Here is a 27752-nt window from a genome sequence, read left to right as displayed (position 1 = left end):
ACCTGCAGCTCTACTGCTCCGGAGCTGCTCCACGCTCCAGCTTCAGGCTCCGCTCCAAAGCCGTTTTACATCACTTATGAAATCATAGAAATATATAGGTACATGTGGTGAGGGATAGCTTTGGGGAAAAGAAATGAGTTCTAGAATACTGGACCTAGTAAGTTCAAGTAGTTCAACACTGAATAGAAGCTATCAACTGAATGCTTAGTCTGCATTCTTATTTAATTGGGTTATAATGATTTTATGCAACAGTAATTTAACAAATATAATTTTATTTTGACAAATTAGTGATTTTATTCCATTTAATATGTACACTTGACTCAAAGAAAATCACAATGTGGTCCCATTGAAGGTGATGTCAAAACTCCCATAGAATTCAATGGGGCTAGGATTTCACCCCAGATGTCAAAACACAAACCTCCTAAATCTCTACTTTTAAACAGTTACAATTTAATATTTCATAAATTCTAATCTTCACAGCAAATAGACACTGGTTGAAGGTGCATAACAAAGCTATCTCAGAATAGAAAACCAGCAATGAAATTATAACCACTCAAAATGATCTCTGAGACTTTTGATAAATCTGGATGGATGGGTGGAGAAAAACTAACTCCAAAGCAGCAATGCTTGCTGGTTTGTTTCTGATCATATCTAAAGCACCATCAGAATGCCAACTCCAGTGAAGATTAACTTATATCATACACATACATAACTGAGAAATGGTAAGTAGTTTTACCTCTGTGTCAAAGGTGGGGTTATAGTCATTGTAGCCAGAATAAAGATCATCTTCATCTGATTTAGGTGCCAGGTGGACATTTTGCATCATTTTTTCCTGAAAAACATTATGCCAAATACTTTCTCAGCATTATCATGTCTCCTTACAACTGTAAAATTATTAATAGTACTAAGTGTTTCTTCATTCACAAGAACTAAAACTTTAGACCTAATCCAAACCTCACTGAAATCAAACCCTAACTTCAGAGGGTTTCTAATTCAACCCTGACAAAAAGCTTCAACACAGACTTAAAGGGACATAGTCCTCTTGACACTTAGTTTGTGTGAAAAAGTAGCAAGCCCCGCTGAAGTCAACGAGCTTCTGAGCAGATCTGAAGTACCTGGGGCAAGCAGAACGGACTAATAATTGGCCCGATGCTCTAGCTAGTCTGGCAATTCTTGTATCTAGGCAGAGACACAGAATTGAAGCTCGCACACGCCTGTCTCTGCGCGCCCCTCACCAGCGCTACACAATGCTGGGCTCGTGGGATTCCTCAAAGGTGGGGTACCTCTCCCCTAGGGTGACCAGATGTCCCTATTTTACAGGGACAGTCCTGATATTTGGGGCTTATTTTTATGAGCTCCTATTACCCCCCCCCGCCCCGATTTTTCACTCTTGCTGTCTGGTCACCCTACGCCGCCCCTACCCAGCCGGAGGGCGAGGGGGCCACTGCGGTACGTAGTGTACAGACCCAGCGGGAGTCATGGGCTCTTTCCCAAAGAGCCAGGGCTCCCGACCACGGCACTGGAAGGGGAGGGGAAGAAACCGTTAGACTGTAAGGGCGCCACACGCCGTTCGCCCCCGGCTCCCCAGGACGGTTCCCGCCCAAAGCCCGCTCCGCAGCTCCTCCTGCATCGACTCCAACTCCGTTATCTTCCCGCTCAGCCCTCTACCTTGTCCGGGAGCCCGCCCGCCCGCTCTGCGGCCCCGCTACAGGGGAACCGGTAACAGGCCCGCACCGCACGGGCTCCGGGCAGTGGTCTCTCACAGGATCCCGTCCCATCCCATAATACACCGCGGCAAGCGGGGCGGCAGGGAGCAGTGCGTCCGGTTGCTAGGAGACGAGAGCGACTCGAGCGGGCCCAGGCCTTTGCGGCGCCAGAAACAGCCTCCTGCGAGGCTCTGCACTTGCTGAACGCGCGCGAGCGATTGGCGCATGCTCAGTAGCAAGTCTGGAAGCCGTGGCTCACCTTCTGCCCTGACCCTCAGTTTCTGCTCTCTGAGCGAAGGGCGGGGCCAAAAAGCGGAGGCGAGAGGTTCGCGGGGTTTGTGCGGCTCCGCGGCGCTGTACACGGGGCTGTGCTGTTAGAGGCCTCCTCTACCCCAGTGCCCCGTGCGCTAGCTGTGCCACGTCAGGGAAGCTGTAGATACCTGCCTGCTGGAGACTTGATTCTGAGGCAGTTTTTCCTTTTCCCTGCTAGGGTAGGCAGGTTCAGACGCGAAACCCAGTCAGTTTCAGCAAAGCCAACGCGCGCCCCAAAACACACAGAGAAAGGTGGAGGGAGCAACACGCACAAAAAGGAGAGGCTCCATGACCCACAGTTCACAAAAAAACAGATTTGCAGGTGGGGGGTGGATAATCAGCTGAACATGAGCGCCCAGTTCCAGGCTCTGGCCAAGACAGCTAATGCTATCCTGGGATGCATAAATGGGAATCTCTAGTAAGAGTCAAGAGATTATTTTTACTTCTGTATTTGACACTGGTGCAATTGCTGCCAGAATAGTATGGCCAGTCCTAGTGCCCACAACTAAAGAAGGACGTTGCTAAGTTGTAGAGGGCTCAGAGAAAAGCCACAAGAATGATTAGAGAGTTAGAAAACTTGGCTGTAAGTGATTGACTCAAGGAGCAAAATGTATTTACCAGTAGTTTAACAAAGAGAAGGTTAAGGTTAAGAACTTAATTAGTCTACAATTACCTAAATGGGGAACAAATATCTAATCTATCAGAGAAAGGTATATCACAATTCAATGACTGGAAATTGAAGCTAAACAAATTCAGACCAGAAATAAGGCATACATTTGTAATGGTGCGAGTAACTAACCATTGGAATAATTTCTCAAAGGTCATGGTCGATTCTATATCACTGACAATTTTTAAATCAAGATTGGATGATTTGGGGGGATTTCTATGACCTGTTTTATACAGGAGGTCAGACTAGATGATCACAATGGTTCCTTCTGGCCTTGGAATCTATGAATCAATGGGAAAAAAGATTAGTGACAACTTTTAGGCCCTGATCCTTCAAGAGAACTGCGTGAACCACCGGGCTAGATCATGCATGCATCCGATGAAGTGGGTATTCACCTACAAAAGCTCATGCTCCAATACATTTGTTAGTTTATAAGGTGCCACAGAACTCTTCGCCGCTTTTACAGATCCGGACTAACACGGCTACCCCTCTGATACTGGGATATATCAGGCACCTAAATATTTTGGTTGATGTAGGTTGACTATTCCTGTTTGATCCTTCTAGAATTCTGTGTAGCATCCATCACCATACCATCTGAGACACCAATCCTTCAAACACTTATGCATGTTCCTAACGTTATGCATGACCTATTGAGGTCCCTTCCAGTCCCATGAGTCTATGATTTTATGTGAGTACTTTATGGGTTATGTTAAGCATGTTTACAAATTGTAGCCTATGTGCTTACCAAGGGGCAGCATATCCTTCCACTCATCTTTCCTCATCCTTTAGACCAGAAAATTAAGACGAAGGATGGTAATCCTGTCAGAATATGCTTCCCCTCACTCACCTTTCCTCATCCCCTGGTCCAGGATAGCAAATTCTGACAGATGCTCATCTGTCGGATTTTGCTACAGTTATATCTGAGAAGAAAGATAAGCATTTTGATAGGGAGGCAAAAAATGAGATGCCCTCAATATGGGAAGTGTTTTCGGATTCCCACTCTCAGCATCCTGCCAATCATACAGCGCAGAGGCTAGAGTTCCCGATGATCTAATCTTGACTAGCCACTGAGAAAAGTTTGTCTGCTTTATTGGGAGTGGTGAGCATTGTATGCTTAGCATGTGTATTCTGTTTTGGTAATTCTTAATAAATAGAGGTTAAGGATATTACTGGGTAAGGTTCTTCCACTGGTAAAAGACCCATCAAACCTGCAGAAGATTATGCCCTGAGTCCTAGGAATTGGATAAGGGTGGCCCTAAGCCCTAGGAACAGAGTAAGGGTAGTTTCCTTTCGCCCCAAGCCCTGGGAACTGGGTAAGGGTTGGGGTGCAAATTAACTGGGTTACGCCTTGAGCCCATGGAAAGGTAAAAGTTAGGTGCCCTAGAGTGTGAGAGTAACACATTCTGGCAACTCTTTTGCTATGTTGCTCTATATTGCATATAATAGAAAGTCCTAATATTTATAACTTGTTTATTATTTGTATTGCCGTAGTGACTAGAAGCCCTAGTCATGGACCAGAACCCTATTTTGGTAGGCATTGTACAAACACAGAGAGATGATCCTGAGCCTACACCAAAGAGTTTACAATCTAAAGCCATGTCTAAACTAGAAAGTTTTCCTGGTAGAACATTACCGACATATCTATGTCAGTGCAGCATGTGCACACTTAGCAGCCTTTGTTGCTATGCTTCCTCACTGTCAGAGGTTCTGTCAGCAAAAGATGTGATGCAGTATGTTTACATATCCTAGCGTATCCAATACCACCATCCACTCCACAGCTTTGTGGGAAATTTTTGCAGTTCATTGTAGAATACCAGCAATACGTTCAGGAAATCATGTGAGCTCAGGGTTAAATTCCTGCAATTCCCTTTCTTCCAGCCCATAACTTTTGTGACTTTTTAAAAATGTGCACAGTTCTTTGTGCTGCTCTTTCAGTGTCTGCTATCTTGCCATCCAGGATCACCTTGCACAGATTGGAGTTATTGTGTTTGTTTTAAAGAGAGGTCTCATGATCCTTCTATAGTTGCAGAGCTTCAATGACTGATACTGTCACAGTAGCTGGTGATGCTGTGATGAAGATGAGACAAACAAGCAGGAAGAATGGATAATGCAGAAAGTACATAAAAATTGCAAGGTGCTGCCGGCATTCGCTGACCAGGTCCACGTGGTTGAGTGGCACTTCTGGGCCCATGAAATGAGGATGAAGTGGTGGGACTATATTGTGAGGCAGATCTGAGATGAGCAGTAGTTGCTGTAGAACTTTCAAATACAAAGGCCACTTTCATGGAGTTGTGTGTTGAGCTTGTCTTAGCCCTCAATTGCAGAGACATCAGAATGAGAGCTGCTTTGACCATAGAAAAGAGGGTGGTGATTGTGTTCTAGAAGTGTGCAATCCCAGGCTGCTATCAGTCCATGGTGGGGACGGTTGTCATCCAGGTGTACATGGCTATTAAGCGTGTCCTGTTGCATAGTATTGTGACTCTGGACAATGTGCAGGAAATAATAAAGGGACCTCAAGCAATGGACTTCCTGAACTGTGCTGGGGTAACAGGCTGCATAGCCTGATTCTGCTGCCTGCTCCCTCCCCCCGACCTTAGTGCTTAGTACATAAAGAGAAAGGGGTATTTGTGCCTGTTTATGCAAGCACTTGTATATTACTGGAGGGTGTTTAACTGACATTAATGATGGCTGATCAGGGAAGACTCATGATGCTCACATCTTTAGGAATACTTTTTGAAAAGATGTAAGCAGGGATACTTATCCTGTACCAGCACAACCACATTAGCACTGCTGGAATGCTGTGACGTTCTCCAGAGTACTGGAGTATTTCTGGACTGCTGGAGAGCTGTGTTCCCTCAATTCTCCAAGCCAGGGTGCCTTTTACGCTGCTTTGCTTTGAGAGCAACCTCACCTGTTCTGCTCACAGGCAGCCTCTAGCATGTAAATTACTCCCAGCTGAGTTATAGGAGTGTTCAGCCAGCCACTCCAGAATTATATTGCAGAACAATACCAGCAAATTCTCAGTACCAGAGTTGTCACCAGAAATGTGCATCTTATACTGCCCCACAATAATAATAATAATACAAGCTCATAGAAAATAAAATGACAGACTAACAGAAAATGATATGCACAAACCTTCTTATCTCACATGGAGATTCCAAACACACACAAACAAGTTTATTAACTACAGAAAGATAAATTTTAAGTAATTACAAATAATGAGGCATAAAATTCAGAATTGGTTACGAAGGTATAGAAGATAAAACACAAACTAATACCTAACTTAACAAGCTAAGTGAACTTGAACCAAAAAGGTTTTTCTCACTACATGCTCACAGCAGTCTAGCTGTATTCCTTCAGCCAGGACCACTCCCCTAGTTCAATGATGCTTCATTTGTCTTTCAAACGTTGTTGATGCCATGAGTCAAAATGAGAGGTGAGATATGTTTTGTGTCCTCTGTTCTCCCTTCTCATAGCATTTCTCTTATTTGAGAATTCTCTCCAGCTGGGGTTCAGACGACAGCAAGTCTGTTAGCCAAGATGTAAATTTCTCACTTAGCCTACGTCCACACTACAGTTTTAAATCGATATTAGTAAAATCGATTTAATGAAACAGGTTTTATAAAATCGATTTTACGCGTCCACACTAGGGCACATTACTTCGGTGGTGTGCGTCCATGGTCCCAGGGTACCATCGATTTCTGGAGCGGTGCACTCTGGGTAGCTCAGTAAAAGAATAGGACCAATAACTTCGATATCCGTCCACACTAACCCTAAATCGATTTAGTAATATCGATTTTAGGGTTACTCCTTTCATTTAGCAGGAGTACAGAAATCGATTTTAAGACCCCTTAAAATCGATTTTAAGTGCCTTATAGTGTGGACGGTTACAGCGTTAAATCGATTTAACGCTGTTTAAATCGATTTAACGCTGTAGTGTGGACCTGGCCTTACTCTCTTCTTTCTGCCAAAGAATGGCCATTTAACCAGGTTTTAGTCCATCTGATTTTATTGACACTTGGCTGAGGCATCAGTTTGCCTTTTGTCTCAGAGGAACTGGTGTCTGCCCGCTTTTCTAAACTTGGAGCATGTCCCAGTAATGTCATACAATATAATCTTATAACTTTACATACAGTGTTGCCATACACATTTTGCCAGGACAACAATGATCAGCAAATTATGAGATTTCAAATGATATGTCACAAGGCATACTTTGTACAGGATTTATCATAGTTTTGTAAAATGGATGAACACCAGGGTACAGACTGTGAAAAATGCCACTAGTGATTCTGGGGAAGCTTCCCTACCCTTTGTATCCCTGGCTCATGAAACCATATACCAGATACTGGACAGCATCAAGGAATTACTTAATTACTCTCTGAGAAGGTGCAGGATAACTGTTGAATGTCCATGTGGCAGATTGAAAGGACACTGGCAATAGTTCATGAATAGGTGGGATCTTAGTGAGGCAAACATTCCTGTTTTGCTTCTGTTGATTTCAATGGAAGTTAGGAGCCTAAAAACCCTTAAGTAGCTGGGCCAAAGGTGCTTCTTAATAGCAAGATATCTTTAATGAAACAAACGAATCATCTCCAGATTGTTGACTGATAACATGTTTTTAAATGGTTATGGTACAGTTTAACCTAGTTTGGATTATAGCAGGGAACAAGTTGTACTATGTTTACTTAATAGACGAACATAGGTCAGCTGTAATTGTCTGGGTGTCTTGAAAGCTGGGAGAGGCTATACTGTGAAGGTATTGGACACTCAGGTTAATTAATGATACAAACTTATAGGAACTGGACCTTTTATTCTTTCCATAGCAGTAGTGGCTCAGGACCCCAGACAGGAATTTGGACCTTCTTGTACTATACCTTATATAAATAAATAACAGAAGATAATACCTGCCCTAGAAAAGTGGTTCTCAACCATTTTGGGCTCAGGAACAATTTGTAAACTTGATGTCTTGTCACAACCCAATAAATAGCTTTAGAGCAAAAGAAATAAATAAATCTTGTTTACTCGTTATTCTTACCCACAGTATATGATATACACATTAATATAATAAGTACACTATGTATACCATAGCAGGAGCTCCTGACCCACAGGTCTGACTGGACTTGGCTTCCTGCTCTTGGTGTTGTGACATACAGGGTCATAGCGTCACTCAGGGGGGCCAGCCAGGCCAAATTTGTATAAGTGGCATTGCAAACTGGCATCTGGGATCACAATACCATTCACTCTAATTTGGCATGGCTGGCCCTCAATCATCATGATGGAGGGCCAAACCTGAGTGGTACTATGACCCCTGCAAGAGGTAGCAACTCCCAGAATGGGAAGCCGAACCCCATCAACCTCAGGATTGGAGCCGCAGAAGCTTCTGCTGTGACATAGGTGCAGGCAGGACCGGCGGTAGTGTTTTTAGTGCCCTAGGTGCACAGTCATTTCACCGCCCCGCGTGCTGGTCTTGCGGCTCCGGTGGACCGGCCGCAGTCGTGACTGCGGAGGGGGTCCGCTGGTCCGCGGCTCCGGTGGAGCTGCCGCAGCTGTGCCTGCGGGAGGTCCACTGGAGCCGCGGGAGCAGTGGACCGTCCGCAGGAATGCCTGTGGCAGCTCCACTGGAGCCACAGGACCAGAGGACCCTCCGCAGGCACAAAAGCGGCAGGTCCACCGGAGCCGCCTGCCGCCCCCCCCCCCCCGGCAAAATGCCGCCCCCCAATAATCCTGGCGACTAGGCGATTGCCTAGGCCGCCTAAATGGAAGCGCCAGCCCTGGGTGCAGGCTCTGAACTCCTTCCACCCTAAGCCTCTCACACCTCCGTGGGGACAGGACCCAACTCCTCTCCTCCTCTCAAGGGCCTCCATGTCCCTTTGACACATTCTGGTGATTCCATTTTGGGTCACGACTCAAGATCCACAAGTTGAGAAACTCTGTCCTAGAGAGTTTGCAATCTAGGATCTAGACATTTAAGTTGATACAATTTTGTAAAAAAAATGGCCCAGTTGGGACCTGGTTTCTAGGCCTTGCAAAGCCCAAGACAACTCTTCCCCCTCCCCCTTACTCCACTACTTCATTTTTTAAAAATGTAGTTTTCTATCCCCTTTCTTGGCAAAGATATCCTGATATAAACTGTTTGCTATGATTGAAAGTTTGTCATCAGATTATTGTCTTTCTAAAGATCATAGTATTCATGGTCTCACCCTGTAGCTGGCCCCTCGTGTCCATGTAAACCAGAGCCAAAGGTACTTTGATTTTTGGCAGAATGCCCGTTCAGTTCATGGCTTTTTATGAGGCACTGCCTTTCAGGATTCTGTTGCTAGTAGTACAGCTGCCACAGTTCCCTTCTAAGCTGTCTGCTGGTAACTGAGCTGACTCAGCTGTTGATAGCCACTGTAGCATCAACAAGAGGAAGCCAAAAATAGCGAGAGGAAGAGTGACCTAGTGGACTGAGCACTGTATTGAGAACAAGGGACTTCTGCACTCTACAGCCCCATATATGCAACAGAAATAAACATGTTTAATATGGTTATAGGTAAGCCATGTTATAACATGTTTATTCTTTCCCACGTGGAAAGAACCACTCTCTCCACTGTTATGGATATGTTAAGGAACCATATTTTAGCCTAGGTAGCTATCAGGGTTAAAATATAGTTTTCTTATAGATTTCTGGTATTGTTTTTATTTTTTTCTCTACAGAGGCAGTTTTTTTAAAAGTTATAATGTGATTTTTCTACAACCATGTTTAAACATGGTTATCTTTGTTGTATAGACAAGGCCTAATCCCAACGTTTATAACAACTCCTTCAAAGGGAATGAACAGAAGAGGGCAATTATCAAGTGATCCATCCCGTCATCCAGGCCCAACATCTGGCACTTAGACAAATCTAGAGCATGGGGTTGCATGCTCTTGGCTAATTGCCATTGATAGACCTATTTTCCATTAACTTATCTAATTCTCTTTTGAACCCAGTTATACTTTTTGTCCTTCACAACATCCCCGGCAACGAGTTCCACAGATTGACTGGGTGTTGTGTGAAGAAATACTTCCTTTTGTTTGTTTTAAACTGCTGCCTATTAATTTCATTTGGTGACCCTAGTTCTTGTGTTATGAGTAGGAGTAAATAACACTTCCTTATTTACTTTCTCCGCACCAGTCATGATTTTATAGACCTCTATAATATCTCCCCATAATCATCTTTTCTCCAAACTGAAAAGTCCAAATCTTATTAATCTCTCCTCATACAGAAGCTGTTTCATACCCCTAATCATTTTTTTTTGGTCCTTTTCTGAACCTTTTCCAATTCCGATATATCTTTTTTGAGATGGGGCAACCACACCTGCATGGAGTATTCAAGATGTGGGTGTACAATGGATTTATACAGAGACAATCTGATATTTTCTAGCTTCTTATCTATCCCTTTCTTACTGATCCCCAACATTCTGTTAGTTTTTTTGTCTGCCACTGCACATTGAATGGATGTTGTCAGAGAACTATCACAATGACTCCAAGATCTCTTTCTTGAGTGATAGCAGCTAATTTAGACCCATTATTTTGTATGTGTGAGCAGAGTCAGGATAAGCTCTACCCTGACATCTGGTGGAAAGAATTTCAGAGAGTGTATTTGCATAGGCACGCCTACCCTATCGCAGACTGCTGAGCTGTGGGACTGCTTGGTGACAAATGACTCACCCTCAGTTGGGTGGTACTTGCTAGACAAGGGACATGGGTTCCAAAACCCAGTGAATGGAGAGAGGCTGGGGACAGGTATCTGTGCCTGGTGGTGCAGTCTCCTTGTAGAGCCAGAAGCACCAGTTCCACCCCCTCCTCTCTCCACTGTGGAATGTCAGAGTTGATTTTTATTCCCTCAAGAATCTAAATACAGGTTACTAAGCTGAATTCACTTTGGGCTAATGGTGCACTAGCACTGGGGCTCCCCCACTAAGAGCTGAGATCACTAAGAGTTGAAATCACTAAAGAGCTGAAATAACTGAGCTGAGAGCACTGAGTACTGTGCTAACTAGTGGGGGAGCCTGAAGATATACTGTGGAACAGAGCAGCTGGTGGAGTGGAGCAGTTGCGGGGACGGCTGGAGCGGATCACGGGACAACTGGTGGCAGCAGAGCAGCTGGCAGAGCGGAGTAGCTGTGGGACGGGTGGAGCGGCCCACAGAGCGAGCAGAGCAGAGCCGAGCAGTTTGCAGAGCAGCTCATGGAGCAGAGCAGCTGGTGGAGCGGAGCAGTTCGTGGAGAAGGCAGAAGCAGAACCCACGGAGAGGCAGGGCAGTTGGCCCCGGACCACGTAAGGTGCCCCTTTCTATCCAGACTGGGGGGAGGGACCTCTACAGATAAACTCTCGAACTCTGGGGTGGCATTGACCAGAGACTTTTGGGTTGTTGGACTTTGGGGTGATTGGACTTAAAACCCTAAGGGGAAAAAGGACAGTGCCAAACGTACTTGGAGGTGGGTTTTTGTTTATGGTTTGTGTTATAACCCGGTTTGTGGTGTTTCTCCAATGGGATGCCGCATTGATTCCTCCCTTTATTAAAAAGATTTTGCTACACTCAGACTCCGTGCTTGCGAGAGGGGAAGTATTGCCTCCTAGAGGCGCCCAGGGGAGTGTGGTATGTGAGTGTCCCAGGTCACTGGGTGGGGGCTCGAGCCGGTTATGCATTGTGTTACTGAAACGGAACCCCTGGATACTGAACCCGGCCCTTGTTGCTGCCAACTCAGAGGGGCAGAAGGGTTACATATGTATATTTGGGATTATGTTACTTTGCATTTATCAACAGTGAATTTCATCTGCTGTTTTCTTGCCTAATCACTCAGTTTTGTGAGAACCCTTTATAGCTCTTCACAGTCTGCTTTGGACTTAACTATCTTGAGTAGTTTTGTATCATCCACAAATTTTGCCACATCCTTGTTTACCTCTCCTTCCAGATCATTTATAAATATGTTGAATGGTACTGGTGCCAGGACAGACCCCTAGGGGACACCACTATTTACTTGTCTCCATTCTGAAAACTGACCATTTATTCCTACCCTTTGTTTCCTTTTAAACAGTTACCAATCCATGAGAGGACCTTCCCTCTTATCTCATGACATCTTTCTTTGCTTAAGAGCCTTTGGTGAGGGACTTTGTCAAAGGCTTTCTGAAAATCTAAGTGCACTGTATCCACTGGATCCCCCTTGTCCACATGCTTATTGACCCCCTCAAAGAATTCTAGTCGATTGGTGAGGCATGATTTCCCTTTACAAAAACTGACTTTTCCCCAACAAATTATCTTCATCTACATGTCTGACAGTCCTGTTCTTTACTATAGCTTCAACCACTTTGCCTGATACTGAAGTCAGGGTTACTGACCTGTAATGGAGAGGATCACCTCTGGAGCCCTTTTCAAAAATTGTCGACACATTAGCTGTCCTCCAGTCATTTGGTGCAGAAGCTAATTTAATGATAGGTTACAGACTACAGTTAGTAGTTCTGCAATTTCACATTTGAGTTACTCTTGGGTGAATACCATCTGGATCTGGTCCCATCTTACTGGTTAATTTATCAATTTGTTCCAAAACTTCCTCTGACACCTCAATCTGGGACAGTTCCTCAGCTCCTCCCCAGCACACTTATCTAGTTGTCTCGAGAGATCTGCAACCTTTGCACCAGGCAGGCAAGTCACCATGCGGATCTCCCAGTCATCACAAACCCAGTTATCTAAGTTTTTAATGATTGAATCCCCCATAACTATTACTTGTCTCTTCCTAATACCTGGAGTTCCCTCCCCCAGAGAAGTATTCTCAGTGTGAGAGGATACCAAGACATCATCTGGAACGAGGGTCCCAACTGTGGGATCGTTTCCCTCTGCTCCAGTTGGATGTTCTCCTTCCCTGAGACTTTCATCCACCTCAACAGCACAGAGGCTGTCAGACCAGGGGTGGGACCATTCTACTGTTTCCTGGAAAGTCTCCTCTATGTATGTCTCTATCTCCCTTAGCTCCTCCAGTTCAACCACTCTAGCCTCCATAGCTTGCAAACAGTCTCTGAGGGCCAGGAGCTCCTTGCACCAAATGCACACATATGCCATCTGCCCACAGAGCAGATAATCATACATGCTGCATTGAGTGCTATAAACTGGATAGCTCCAACTCTGTTGCTGGACTTCTGCCTGCATTCTCTTTTTACTCCTGCCGCTCCTTCCTTTGTTGTTTTGTTTTTATTAGGAGTGTTTATTGCCTTAAGTTTAAAGAATAAGTATATCTAGCCCCCAACTCCTGCTCCCTTTCTAAATTCCATGGCAAAACTCCCCTCTTCACTAACTCCTCTGGTTGCTTAGGAGCAGGCTTTTTAATCAGTCTTCCTGATTACCCTGGCCCCCTGGTTAAGGGATGATGGGTGCTAATGGGCATAGGGATCAAAGCCTCATTAAGAAGCTCTGAGCCTTGCCTAGTAGGTCACTAGGCTTGGCACATGGTCCCCCAAATGAACAGACCACACCATATTTCAGTCAAGCAGCAAACACACCACAAACACGTACGCTACAGACAACAAACTTACCCCAAGGATCATGTAATCGCTGTTGTTTTATCCCACAACGCTTTATGCGCTGCAGTCCAGTATTTGTGGGAGTCCATGCAAACCTTGTAAGTTGTAATGGGGGTGTTCATTGTGCAATATCTGCCTAATTATATATTTACCATTGTATCAGTGTTATGCAGATGTGAGTGCAATATGCTGCAAAGGTTATTGCTTATGTAGTTGGCTACTACACAGCTACAGTCAATACAGATAATGTGGTGAAATTAGTATTTTAAAACTTTATTTAATAGATTAACTGATAAGCTTCTTGATTGCCATATCTTGGGGAAAATAGCTTGCAAGATGTGTCTTATGTTGACTGTTACATGTGTATATTTTTTGTTAGAGTACATGAACAATATGGATATTTGAATCTATATACATCAACTCATTATTCATACTCAATTTTTTTCACCATTCTTGATATTCATTTCTTTCGAAGCATAGTACTTACTATAGCAACTTGAACTTAAGAAAGCTTTTTTTTTGTCTCTGAATATGTGCAACGTGGCCCAATTAAAATAACTGTAGGAAGTATTTGCATGCCTGGCTTTCTAAAAGGTTTATTTATAAAGTGTATTGATATTATTGTGGTTTTTGGCTTAAGAGAATAAAAGTCAGAAAATAGTACTGGAGTCCATAAGGCTACTCATGGTACCAGCGGTAAGCACTAGGCCCAATAATTGTTTCAGAATTTTCTTGTCTACCATATTACACTAAAAATGGGCAGCAGCAGATATTTTTTAAAACTGATCTAGAAAAGTAAAATATACAGCGCAAAAGCAAAATTAATCACAATAATATAGTAATGAGCCTATGTGATCTAGTGTATATATATAGTATTCTATTCCAAAGAGCAATTCAGTGTAGTCTTACTTTATCTAAATACACCTCTATTCCGATACAACACTGTCTTCGGGAGCCAAAAAATCTTACCATGTTATAGGTGAAACCGCGTCATATTAAACTTGCTTTGATCTGTCAGAGTACTGCTTTACCGCATTATATCCGAATCCGTGTTATATCGGGTCGTGTTATATCGGGGTGGAGGTGTACATAAACTGATCCAATATGGGATTTGAAAATAAATAAATAAATTAGTCTAAAATATATAGTGAAAAAAACCTTGATTATGAACAGTGCTTGTGTTGTTGTTTGTGTGTAAAGCAGATGTTATCTAACAAGGAAATCCACCTTTAAGACAATTTTCTGTTAAATCACATTTATAGCATGTCCTTTGTAACATCCACCTGTCTACTAGACTTGCTCTTTTGCCTCATGTACACAGCTTTTTACAGGATCACAGTATTTTTACATATAATATTGGTAATAAGTTAGAATCACATAATTTGCATTGAACATTACCAGCTACATTTAACTCTACAAAGATAGATAAATGTTACTAAAACAAAAGCATTTTAAATAACTTTCCATTCTTCAGCATGATTTCTCTGAGCTTTTAGTATAGTAACTAGCAACATACCTTAGTTTGCTTCAAGTGAAACACACTATTTCTGATTGCTTTAGTGACCAAGTAATGTATTTAATATTTAACGGACGTGAACTATGCCTCTGTTTTCATTCCACTCCAGTGGGTTTGGTAAATTTTTCCTAACTCAAGAAACACTTTGTATTTCAGAGATACATGATTCCTTGCTTTCCTGGGAGAAAACAAACATTTACTTTCCTGCATATTTCCATTTCAGCCTGTTTAAAGTAATACTTCCTCTGCCCTGCATTGCTTCATCCAAGCTACTCTTATAGAGCCCTAGCTCCTCCCCCTACAGTAAGATCCTGCCTACTGTCTTCAGCCAATAGCAGGGTTTTTTGCCCTTATGTGGTGTAGAATTGGAGCATGTTCAACAGAGAACACATACCAAAAAATAATGGAGTGGTCATCTTTGCTGCTGTCAATTAAACTGTGAAAGGCTGCTCCTACTGCTTCTAGACTAAGGAGAAAGAATCTCTGTATTGAGAGAAGAAAGGAATGCCCAGTTGGGTGAGTGCACGTTTGCGCCACTTGGACATCTCATATGTCAAGATAAACTTTGCTTTCCTTTTCTAATTAAGCCCGAAATCTTTCATCACATCTCTGCTAAATAGGCTTAAGGTTTCTGATCTTTCCGCAGGGATCACAGGAAAGAGAAGAGTCACCAACCATCTACTCAAATTAACAGGCCTGCAAATATTTATGCTGTGGCAAGGGAACGCTTCTTTCCTTATTCCACTCTCTCTCCTGTCATTTTGACCCTGAAAATCTCACCTATGTCCTCCCCTTTTCCTTTTCTAATCTTTTCATCGGTCTTCTTTTTCTTGTTTTTGCCCATCTATCTATTCACTGGCGACATGGAAGCATTAGAGTGTCTGATCATCAGTGACAGCAAGGAAAATGCCTGTTGTCTTGTTCTTACACAGAAGAATCTATTATTGTCTTCTGTGGAAGTTTTGCATGGGTAATGGCTAAAGGGGTCAGGCTCCAGTATATGGTTGCAAGGCATCTGGTTTTCTACTGGAATGCCCAATTGAAAAGGGACCCTGGCAGCTCCGGTCAGCACTGCTGACCACGCCATTAAAAGTCCAGTTGGCCGCCTGCAATGGGGCACGCAAGATGCCTGACTGTCTCTGCGTGGCTCCCAGAAAGCTGACGGCATCTCTCTCTGATTCATAGGCTTAGAGGTGGCCACGAGATCCCTGGGGGCTGCTCCCCACACCCAGCACCATCTCCGCAGCTCCTATTGGCTGGGAACCGTGGCCAATGGGAGCTTCAGGGGTGGCGCCTGCAGGCAGGGGCAGTGTGCAGAACTGCCTGGCCATGCCTCCGCCTAGGAGACAGAAGGAAATGCCGACGGCTTCCTGGGAGCTGCCTGAGATAAGCGCCACCTGCAACCTGCACCCCAAACCTCCTCCCAACCCCCCCCCAGCCCTGAGCCCCCTCCTGTACTCTGAACTCCTCGGCCCCAGCCCAGAGCCTCCACTTGCACCTCAAACCCTTCATCCCTGGCCCCACCCCAGGGCCCGCACCCCCAGATGGATCATTTAGAACATTTAGAAAATGACATTTTAAATTAATTTATTGGACAATTAAAAGGAATATGTGAAAAAATCTTTTAAAATGCTAGGCCATTTGTGAATTATCCCAACAGAGGTTCACCAGACTCTACCAAGAAAACAACAAACATTCACATTTGGTCTAAATATAATAATTTTTAACCCAAATTTTTCTGAAATTTATAAGCTCCTGAAAATAGGTGCTTAGAATGGAAGTGTCTTTTCAACCACTACTGTAATGCTAATACCACATGCTATAGCTTTTAAGAGCAGGTGTGACAAAAGAAGGTGAAGGGTGAGGTGATCACAGTCTATAAGTACATACATAGGGGACAAATATTTGATAATAGGCTCTTCAATTTAGCAGGCAAAGGTATAACATGATCCAATGGCAAGAAGTTGAAGCTAGACAAATTCAGACTAGAAACGAGGTGCAAATTGTTAATTGCGGTGGATTGTCCATCATCGGCACTGTTAAAATGAAGATTAGATTTTTTTTCTAAAAAAGAGGCTCCAGTTCAAAAAAAAATTAATTGAGATAAGCCCTAAGGTCTGTGTTATTCAGAAGACCATGCTCTGTGATCACAGTGGTCCCTCCTGTCCTTATAACCTATGAATTTAAAATAACCTTTTTATGGTTTGTTTTCAGGGAAATCCAGCATAATATTACAAGAGAGAATGCTTAGACATGTAGCAAATCCATAGGATTAGTGCACAGTAATAGGGAGACGCAGCACTACAGAGGGTACTGTAGACCAACTGAAGGCATTAAATGAATATTATCAAGTCAAATGTGGTACAACATTTTGTTTTTTAAAGAAATAAGTTTTTACAAAACCAGATCAACAGAAATATTTCCATTATGTTTTCTTAGTTCTAATGGAAACTTACTGTTTCAAAACGATAACCCTCTTCTGTCATACAAATGCACAGAATGGATTTTGAAGGTCTCAACTTCAGTATGGAACTGCTATCAAGGCACATCACTGGTTACGCTTAAGACAAATAGTTCATTTGTAAATGAGGACAACTGTGGTCTGACAAACTGTTTAGACACTGTGTTCAGAAAAGACCTGCCAATCTCATTACTGAGAGCTTTTAATTTAAACAAAGAGGGTCAGCTCAGCAGTTTCTCTTTCTGAGTACCCTGTAGTTCAATATGTGTAGCTCTTTCAAAGGACCTTAAACACTCAAGTCCTGCCTGTATTGCATGGACATTATAGATGGCATGGCAAAAGGGTAGGTATTTGTCATTTTTGTAGGTAAAACAGTGGTGGTGTAGAGAGGGAAGAGGTGTGAGATTGCCTGAACAACAGGCACATCAATCAGGGCAGAACAACTGGGGAAGCACGTGCTCCTTTGTTCTTGCTTATAGGCAATAGCTGGAATTTCATGTCCACCCTCTGCCCTGGGATGCTGATCACCTACCCGCCTGTGCAACGTGCTGGTGCCCTGGGCCTCAGCAGTGACTCATTGCCTGGTGGGGAGGGAAAAGGGAGGTTTCCAGTGCATCCTCCTGCTGCCCACGGAAGGGTAGGGAGAAGAGTCACCACCAGGGGGAGCTGATGTGAAGGCCAGGGCAAGCAAGAGAGAGGGGGCATTCCTGTGGGGGGAGCTTTGAGGAGGAGTTTGGGGCAAGGGCGGAGAGATGGGAGTGAGCTCTGTTGGGGGAAGGTTGCAAGGGGGAGGGGGTTGAGACTAGGGGACTTTGTATGGGGGTGTTTGGGGACTTGTGGTGGGGACTGGGAGATGGGGCTCCCCAAATACAACCTTGCTGGAGACTCTTTGCCTCCAGATTCCACCGTCTCCAGTCGTTGTCACAATGAGCCAGGAAGAGAATCGCTCTCCTAACGCCTGGTAATTACGGGTTGACGGGTGAGCTGGTTGTCGTTCCCGCCCGCCCCTTTTTTTTTTCCTCACCGTCGGGTAAGCGAAACATCTCGCCACAGGGACTCTATAGGAGCAACTGCTTAGGGGCCCTTCGGGGAGCCAATCGGAACGCTTGTACAGGAAGCCAATCAGAGAGGCTGTGACATCCTGAGAGGGATGGGGAGAGAGCGTCGCTAAGCAGGAGGTGCTGCAGGAGGTTACTGCTCTGGTGGTGCGTCCCGCTCCTGCAGCGGCAGGGGTCCCTGCAGGACATGGAGCCTACCCAGGCGGGACAGGTTGTGGTGATTGGCAGGTAAGCTCCAGCGGTCTCTTGTTTGGAGGCAGGGTCTAGAGACTAGATGCAGTGGCCAGAGGGAGCAGCAGGTACCAGCTCTGCTGAGAGCCACCAGGGGCTCTGGTGACAAATGCCACAGGAAAGTTCGAAGGGTTTGGGCATTTCACCTCAACCCTGCCAGTGAAACCACAGCCCTGGACTTTGTGTTTTGGTATTGATTCCTGATGATGTCTATGTGCTGCCAGTAGGTGCAGGCACAAAATGTTGCCTTAGTTTTTGCGGCTGTAACAGCAGTCAGATACCACAGCAAGGTGTTAACTGAGAATAATCTATCTATCTAAATTGTGCAACAGTGACAATTACTCAGAATTATTACAAAAGGCATCAACTGTGAAAACTTTTGCTTTAGTGAGATTGGTTTATTATACCTTCATATGTCATTCTGTTGCTGATAAATTTAGATCCCTCTGAAAACTTTGTGCTGCAGTCCAATGTAGAATCTCGTTTGTTACCCCTTTTTATAGCTCTGTGAGCATGTGCTCATTTTCTCCGTATTCATTTATCGTGAAGCACAACCCTCCATGTATTTGTCTGTGTTGTGTGTGGGTGAATAAAGTTGTGTTCAGGTTTATGTAAAGGTCATAAGGCATGTAGAGAAAGGTAGAGATAAGATACAGTATCACAATAGTACTAATTTAAGCAAGACATGAAGAAGTAGCTTTTTGGGACTGAGATTAATATAAGTCTCATTTCAATTTGTTTTTGAGGTAAAGCTGATTAGCTTTTTTATTTAAAAATAGCTTTTTCCAGTTGCTTCAGATTTATCAATGACTCTGAGTAACCATTATAAATGCACACCTGCTACTGACTGGCTAAAGTACTCTGCTGCCTGCCTTGAAAGACCATTTGAGGTGTGAGTTATATTTTCAGGCACGTGTCTTTATGCTGTCACATGACAGTGACCAGACTAATAGCTGGTGGTCACACTTAGTTACCCGTCATTTGCCATTGGTATGCCAAGGGTCAGAAGGCTCGTCCTGTCTGTACATAACGTGTAACACCATATGACATAGCCTAACCAAGACAAAGTGTGGGAATGTTGTGAGAAGTGGGCAGCTATAGCTACCTGAAACTGAGGCCTGGGTCCCTCTTGCACCAGTGTTGTTTTGACATCTTTACAAGTGCTGTGCTCTCTGAGTGTGTTAGTCAAAGTATGGAATAGAGATTTTAAAAACGTATACCAAAACTTGACTCCTTGCTTGAGATCAGGACACCACAATATATGGATTTCTCCTTAATATTGAAGGTGCAGAATAATAAGCTTATAATAGTTTAAGAAGCACTTGACAAATACTTTAGTGATAACCACGATATAAGGATGCCACAGTGGCTAACAAGTTTTAATCCCATATCCGCATGGGTTCAGTAAACAGCTTAGAAGTTGATGCGAATTGGGTTTTTTATTATTATTTTTTTTTATGGAATCCTGTTTGTTTTTTCAGAGAAAGAGGAGAGAACAGCTTTGTGCCAGCTCAGCAACATTTAACATGAAGTTAAAGTCTGTTTGTGTTCCAATTTTTTCCATTGTTTCCTTCTGTCTCCTTGAAAAGCTTCCTGTTTTGTTTTTAACTGAAGACTGTTCCGGTTTTCTTTTCTCTTCTGCCTTTCCTTTGCCTCCTGGCATATTGCTGATTCTCTTTCATTACCCATGTCCTCCTTCACTGTTGGTCACATGGCCTTATAGAATGAAACTTTCCTGTGGCACTCGTGCAGTTCAAAGGAAAATAGAAGAGCAGATCCTCTTTTAGTAACAAGAGGAAGCATGTGTAATAGTTAAAAAACATATGAATGGAAGTAAGGAGATCTGGTTTCTATTCTTGACTGATGTCACACAGCAGATCTGTAACAAAGCCAAGTCATTTAACCACAGTACACTAGTGTCCCTGTTTTGTTAGAGGAGTATAATGGGTATGGTGGCGCTTCGTTTGTTAATGTTTGTGAATCACTTTGAGATCCTGGGAGGCTATAGAAATATGAACTATCATTGTGCTCTTCTCCTCTTGTTTGCACCATGCATGCTGCGAGCTGTGACATGACCCCTCCAAAGGTTGTTGACTGAGCTCTCCTGCACAGGCTGCAGCATGGTGGCACACCTCAGCGTGAGTGTTCCTAGGCTGCTCCAACTCAAACTTAGGGGTGTGTCCAGAATTCAGAGGACACAAAGATGCCTTAAAGCCATATTTGCCCCTCTTCTCATCCCAAGCTGTACCTCCTGAGCTGCGCTGTCCAGAAGATATAGCTCAGAACAGAGTACTATGTTTTCAGTGACTTGTCACATCACTAAGAGCTTATTTTAACAGTTTAAATAAAAAACAAACCACAAATTATTTGTGCCCCCTTTGTCCTTCCCTCTTCCAACCTTTCACTATTCCTTCCTCTTCTCTAGTTTCCCTCCTATATGCCCCTCCCAATCCTTTGGTGGCTGTGCAGCGGCAGTTGATTACTCATATAAATTATTATACTGGTGTTCAAACAAATAGAGGCCATATTGTAGTCTATTGCATTCAATGCACATTTTTTCCAGGTAGGAAAAGTCATTACCCATTTAAATCAACAATCCTTTTGATGGTGCAGAAATGAACTATGTAGTTACACGCATAAACATTTTCTATTTATTTACTCTTTAGTGGACTCATTGGTCGCAGCTGGGCGATGGTGTTTGCTGGTGGAGGCTTCAAAGTAAAACTTTATGATGTTGTGCAACAGCAGATAACAAGCGCTCTGGAATACATTAGGTAGGTCACCTGATTTCTTCAACTGAGATAAACTGGCACTGCAACATAAATCTCTACTCAAGTCTAGCATTTACAATTATAAAAGAGTTCTGGCCGCAATCCCTTTTCTTAAAAAATGAGGTTAAAGTTAGCATGTCTGGTTTTGATTATCAGTACAAAAAGTTTTTTTCTCTCCTGCTGGTCACAGCGCACCTTAACTGATCACTCTTGTTAGAGTGTGTGTGGTAACACCCATTGTTTCATGTGTGTGTGTATATATATATATATATATATATATATATATATATATATATATATATATATATATATATATATATACCCTCACTATATGTTCCATTCTGTGCATCCGATGAAGTGGACTGTAGCCCACGAAAGCTTATGCTCAAATACATTTGTTAGTCTCTAAGGTGCCTCAAGTACTCCTGTTCTTTAAGTGACTTAGGAACACAAGTACCATTGAATTCAGTGGGATTGTGCTCTTAAGTCATTTAGAGACTTCAAAAATTACTACCTGTAGGTGCCTAAAGATGGATGTGGAGCTTAACCTCCTATTTTTGAAAATTTCAGCCTACAGGATCTTAGGGTTTAGTCACCCACAAATTCTAAACTTAGTGATTTAATAATTCAGGAATGGAGTACAAGAGAGAATTTGGTACCACTCTACAATTGTAAACTGAAAATATATGCAAATAGAGGCTTTTGAATGGAAAGGAAGCAGAGTCTAAAGAGTTTCCAAGATGGAAGGATATCAATGGTTATGTTCCTTAATGATCACTGCTGGGTTCAGTGTTCTGTATCTATTAACAACCTGCTCAGAAGGGGTGACTAGTGAGGTAGCAAGTTTTACTGATGACTCAGTTATTGTTAATTAAAATGGGGAAGTGTTATAAAGAACTGTAAGCCATCTTAGGGCTACTGACAATCTAGCCCTTATGTGATCATTTGGAGTAAAGCTTTTCTCCCTCCTTCTTCTCCAATTTGTCTGCCAAATTAGAGCTATGTGGATCATACCTCCAAGTGCTGGGGGGAAGCACAGAGGCTGAGAGCCAGATACTACATCCCAAGGAAGCAAGTGGGAGAGGTGACTTGTAGGCTGAGCTGGTTCTGGTGGGTGGAATGTGGGGAGGCAGAGCCAGCTGACTCTGTGGGGAGAGGAATATGAACCAAAAAGAGTTGTCACAGATTACACACCAGTGAACTAGGGTGGGCAGAAAGGCACAACCTCTTCTGTGGTTCTTTGTGCTGCCGTCCAGCTACCCACTGTTTTACTCAGGTCAGTGCTAAAATGTATTGTCTAGCCCTAAACTAGGAAATTGGGCAACATGATGAGGGACGAGTCCTCCACTTACTATAGGCTTGGCATTTTGTTGTTGCTTTGTGATGTTTGTTGTGACATGAAATAACTTCATATGTTCTGGTGACACCATAACCCAATATAAATACTTCTATACCACAATATCATAGTTTGTGCATTTCTGACTTAGAGAAGTCTGTGGTGGCTGTGAGAGAGTTAGAGTATTTACAGGAAAGTAAAGGCTAGACTACACGGAAAACTTCCATCAGTATGTGTCAAATTAGGTATTGCCTCTTGGGGAGGTAGATTAACTGCAGTGGTGGGAGAACCCCTTCCGTCGCTGTAGTGTGTGTCTACACTGAAGTGTTACAGTGGCGCAACTGCAGTGTTTTGAGTGCAGGCATATCCTAAGAACAGGTTATGTGTGAAATGCTGGCAAAACTCCCATGGACTTTAATGGAGTCAGGATTTCACCCAAACACTTTCAGCACAGGGAAAAAAAAAGCATAAAAGGAAATAGACTAGTTGGATGTTTCCACATAGTCTCTTCCTTCATGCATAACTCTCAAGGCACTCTGTAGTAAAAAGCAATACATGTCAAGAGACTTAATTCTGCTTTAACACAATATAATTAATCGGTGAAACTCAGTGACACAGCATATTTTAATAGAAGTAGATTTTCTGAAACTCATTCAATATTTATATGAGTAAGAACAGATTGTGCAGTTACATTAGGTGATGTTTTGATGATAAAAATTATATTGATAGTTCAAATTCATATTAGCATGAAAACTCTTAACACAGTGACTTTACAGCAGACTGCTATAATTCACTCTGAACTACTGCCATGATGCTAAGTTCTGCTACAGGAGCTGAAATATTTAATTGCAGTGGAAGCTGAGTATAATGATGATTTTACGTTGTGTTTTTCAATGCATGTACTATGACTCCTACAAAACAAGTTGACAGTTACTCCATTGTGAATTTGGTTTTATTGGTTTTCCTTATTTTTAAGTCCTCTAAAAGAAGATTGGGGAAGACGTCAGCATATCTATCATGTTACACACCTTTAGAACTGAAAAAAGGGAATTTTGTTCCACTGTAATTAGCTTTTGTATCAAATATCTACTGTTTTTTGTGGTTCACATACCCTGAATTTATTGTATACAACTGTTTGAAACCATAAGAAATTTGAGTATACCAAAACAAAAAAAAAATTGCAGATCACCCTTTTTACCAAGAGAGAATGTGTTTAAAAATAATAAATGACTGCAGATGTCAAATTACTTGTACAAAGAAATGTAATAAAACTCAGGTATTCATCACTTTTTAGGACATAAACCTGGTTTATAAAAGGAAAACCCAGAGTAATAGTTTGTAAACCATATTTGAAGCAAGTGTTTCAGGTTTTATGCAAGTCTTACACAATGGATATTAATTACCATGTATACATCTGCAGAACAGGCTAAATTATTTGCATCATACATAGCCCTGTGACTGGAGAGGAGATCCAGGTGGAACAAGAATATCAATAAAGCTGCCTCGCTAATAATGTCAGTATTGAAAATTTAAAGCATGCCCTGTGGCAGGTGTGTTGACTAATAGAGTAGTTATATACTAGGAAATACCAAATGAAATAATGAAATTTGGGCACACTGCAGCAAGATTGAAAATATGGAGGTGGTATCACCTGGGAGCACACATACAGTACATCAGCATAAGGTAAGGAAACAGGAATGTATAAGCTATAACTAAGTGAGACAGATTTCCTGCCTAGCTAATTATCAGGCACACAGCAGTTAGAGCCCTGACACAGAGGAAATGGGAGGAAAAGGGGAAGGTCATGCTGTAAAAGTGACATACATCCAGCTAGAACTAACACTAGTAGCATTCTTAACAAGAATTCACTATATTGGAACAGCCTAGAAATGCTCAGTTGAATGGACAAGTTAATGAAGAATTCTGCACCACACCAATTGCTAAATTCTCATGGTCTCTGTTCAGTAATGGTGCAACCTGCTGTGTAAAGTGTATACTGTAACCTTTTTGCCGTTCATTAAACTCCTTTCCTGCAAGCAGCAGTCCCTTTGGTTTATGAGTACAGTATTCTTTGAGGACAGCGTGTTAAAGTTAAAAGTTAGTGGGTCAGAAGACCAAGTAGAACCCTATTTCTGAGACTAAACACAGAACTTTTATGTATATTGCATTTGCTTATGAAAAGGCAAGTGTTGTCAATAGCTACTGGTATGGTGCTCTGCTCTTATTCGATGATGATAACAGTTGGCTGTGTGTGGGTTCCCTCTGTGTGCTGCCCCAGCTCTGCGCAGATAGCTGACACAGCAAACCCCGAGAGAACCCCCAAAGACCACAAACTCTAGTAAGGTGTGAAGGAACTTGAGCCAGGTTTATTGTCAAACGAACACAGTAATAGTTTCCCGTATACTCTACAAGACATACTACAAATATGTGCCCCCTGGCAATGGACCGGCTCAGTCAGTGGTCGGACTTTCCGCAGCCTCCTAGGCCAGACAAAGATGTGCACTCTGGGACCTACTTTTATAGTTACAGGACAGATTACTCATCCCTACTGATGTATTGAAGTACAGCCCCTTGACTCATTGGGGGCTGTCTCCCTCTTTGATCATGTTGGTTCAAACAAATCTATCCATCGTGTTGTCCTTTTGACCTGGTCTTTTAGATGCACCTGCCTGCGCCTTGTTATCTCTGTGGAGTGTTCTGATGTCATCTTGGCACAAGTTCTCTTATTAGCACTTATGTGTGGATGCACCTGCTTCTAACAACCCTCTTCTCACCAACTTCTGTGAGTGGGGCCTGCCTCTGGCTCACAGCCCAGCTTTTGCTTAGCAATGTCAGGAAATACTTTGGTTCAGGCTTCAGGCCTCAGACTGGGCCTTTGATACAAGAGTTTATGTTTCAGGGCCTTATCTTACTACAGCAAGAAGGAAGCTATATACAGTAATGGGAAGTCAGATTCCAAAAAGACATTGCATGAATTCATATTCTGTTCTATAAAATGTTTACACATTAGAAGTGTTTCATCCCACTATACACTGCTTAACTGTGCAACTGAGCTAAGAAATGTCTGAAAAGGATGACAAGTATTTTCCCTTAGGTCGCTGATTCATGTTTTATGGAGAAATTTTTGTTTCACATCAACATTTAACTTGTAAGGACAGATAATGTAAAGGAAAAAGTGAATTACCGGGGAAAAGAGGAACTTGTGTTAGTTTTGTGGTCAGTTTTTCTTCTTGCAGAAACTAATGTATTGTATTCTAATTGTAGCTGTGTGTGGCCGGCTTTTACCCATATATTATTGTATGTATTTTTAAGGATGCCACTTACAAAATTGCACCTGGGTAACATTCTAAATAAATAAAACACTCTTCTCTCTATATCCAATTAATTAACTTTTTAAAAGGAACTCCAAAGTCTAAACTCAATAGAACAGACTCCTATGGAATCATGAGCGGTAAAACTTTGGACAGTCTATTTCATCTCCTAATTATATCAATGGAAGTTATTGGCAAAATAAGTGGAAACAAATAGCGTATAGATCTTATAAAAGTTCTTTTTTTGTCCCTCCATTTCTCCCTCATATTCACCAAATAAATAGAGATATTTCTGAGATACCCTGAGAAGTTTGTCACTTTTTGAAGGGGTCCTGGGTAACCTTACTGAAAGTTGTTTCTTTGCTCATGCATTTAGTGAACACACCAAAAGAAAAACTAAATGTTTGAGTTAGGAATTTAGAACATTGCAGTAAAAAATGACCTAAGTATTAGAATCTGGAAATACCTAGCAACATGTTTAATTTTGGCCCTTCCTGGGGCTTGTGGTGGCTGTCCAGTCAATAAGGGAGAGCTCCACTAGTCACTGTATGAAAGAAATGAAAACAGAAGCTTTAAATCTAAAGCTGGGTTCCTGAAGCGATATTTAGGTAACTAAATAAATAGCCTGATTTTCAGTAGTGCTGAGCACCCATAAATCTTACTGAAGTTAGTGGGAGATGCAGGAGCTCAACATCTTTGAAAATCAATCCACTTTTAACCAGAAGCCTAGATTTAGGCACCTACCTTTAAAAATTCTGGCCTTAGTTTCTTTTGTTACATATATGAATTCATAAGTATTTTTCTCTGTGTCTTCTTTTTTAATATAATCTGCACCTACCTTTTTGGTTTACCAGCTATAGAGAAATCTTGCGGGGTGTGCGTACCCTTGTTTAAACCAACAGACCCCCTAGCCACCCACTACACTGAAATACAGGGGCAGGATACCCTCTCTCACTAGGCCATGGACTTTTTCTTTCTGTAGGGTCTGAGTCTATAGGACAAGTTAGGATAGTCCCTCCACCTCCCTTCCTCCCCACAACTACAGGGTATTCTATCACATAGGATCCCACAATATGCTATTCCAGAAAAAGTCTTTGTGAGCTCTACCTATCCCAGCCTCACAGATTGAAGTCTGTGCCTTATTGCCGCTGCTGTTCAAGCCAACCATCTATCTGCACATCTCTCCAATCTGAGTCACGTAGGAAGGAATAGACAGAGGAAAGACCAGCATCTGGGTTGTATTCTTGCCATGTCTCAGTGCCACTTTGTCTATACTTAAATTTTATTTTTAATAAAAGAATCATGTAAAGAAATTCTCCCTTCAAAAAACTTCTGAAAATTCAGTTGTTCTGGAAAGTATCCTGGTTATAAATAACACACCCTACTCATAGGCCTGCATTGTTTTGTACTGTCTTGTACACTTTAAAATTTGATCTCTGGGCAGGGTCCATGGTCTCACTGTGTATACGTATATTTTTTCCACTCTAGTTGTCGCTCATCTTTGCATTATTTATTGCTCTTTCCTTTACAAACAGTTATCCACACGACTCCTTTGAGCAATGGGCTCTCTTCCTTTACATAACATCTTAACTCCTCTCTCCCTGCACAAATGCGTTTGGATGCCTGTCTCAGGAATCTCCTGCTGTCTTTTGCCGTCCAGGAGTTAGGGTGGGTCCTTACAGCCACTGGACAGAAGAGGGCAGAAAGTTCATAGGTCAGTTTTGGAATGTAAACTCATATGTCATTACTGTCAGGGGCTGTGAAGTTGCCACTGGGGCTTGTCCTTACCTACCCCTCTTCCCAGTTATCTCCACTTGCCGCTCAGGGGTGGCTCCAGGCCCCAGCA

The 27752-nt window shown here is 42.6% G+C and overlaps 2 protein-coding genes across 8 annotated transcripts in view; one reads left to right on the top strand and one right to left on the bottom strand.

Annotated features, from left to right (window-relative positions):
- Window positions 1-1911, bottom strand: part of IFT88 (intraflagellar transport 88) — a 90300-nt gene extending 88389 nt beyond the window's left edge. For all 6 annotated transcript variants that reach the window (XM_030561596.1, XM_030561605.1, XM_030561615.1 and 3 more), the window contains exons 1-2: window positions 1669-1911; window positions 737-832 (exon numbers count right to left, since the gene is read on the bottom strand). In XM_030561596.1, the coding sequence (XP_030417456.1) occupies window positions 737-826 (90 nt within the window). In that variant the 5' untranslated portion in view covers window positions 827-832; window positions 1669-1911. The remainder of the gene's footprint in view (window positions 1-736; window positions 833-1668) is intronic.
- A 16421-nt stretch (window positions 1912-18332) lies between these two features.
- The window catches only part of CRYL1 (crystallin lambda 1), a 76012-nt gene continuing 66592 nt past the window's right edge, over window positions 18333-27752 (top strand). Inside the window, exons 1-2 of one of the 2 annotated variants that reach the window (XM_030561669.1) lie at window positions 18333-18485; window positions 21155-21262. In XM_030561669.1, coding sequence (XP_030417529.1) covers window positions 18445-18485; window positions 21155-21262 — 149 coding nt within the window. In that variant the 5' untranslated portion in view covers window positions 18333-18444. The remainder of the gene's footprint in view (window positions 18486-21154; window positions 21263-27752) is intronic. The other variant, XM_030561679.1, reaches the window with a different exon arrangement.

The sequence above is a fragment of the Gopherus evgoodei genome, chromosome 1 (assembly GCF_007399415.2).
Source record: "Gopherus evgoodei ecotype Sinaloan lineage chromosome 1, rGopEvg1_v1.p, whole genome shotgun sequence".
Taxonomy (NCBI): Eukaryota; Metazoa; Chordata; order Testudines; family Testudinidae; genus Gopherus; species Gopherus evgoodei.
Note: the sequence above shows the minus strand (reverse complement) of the source record. Positions and strands in the feature narration are given on the sequence as shown.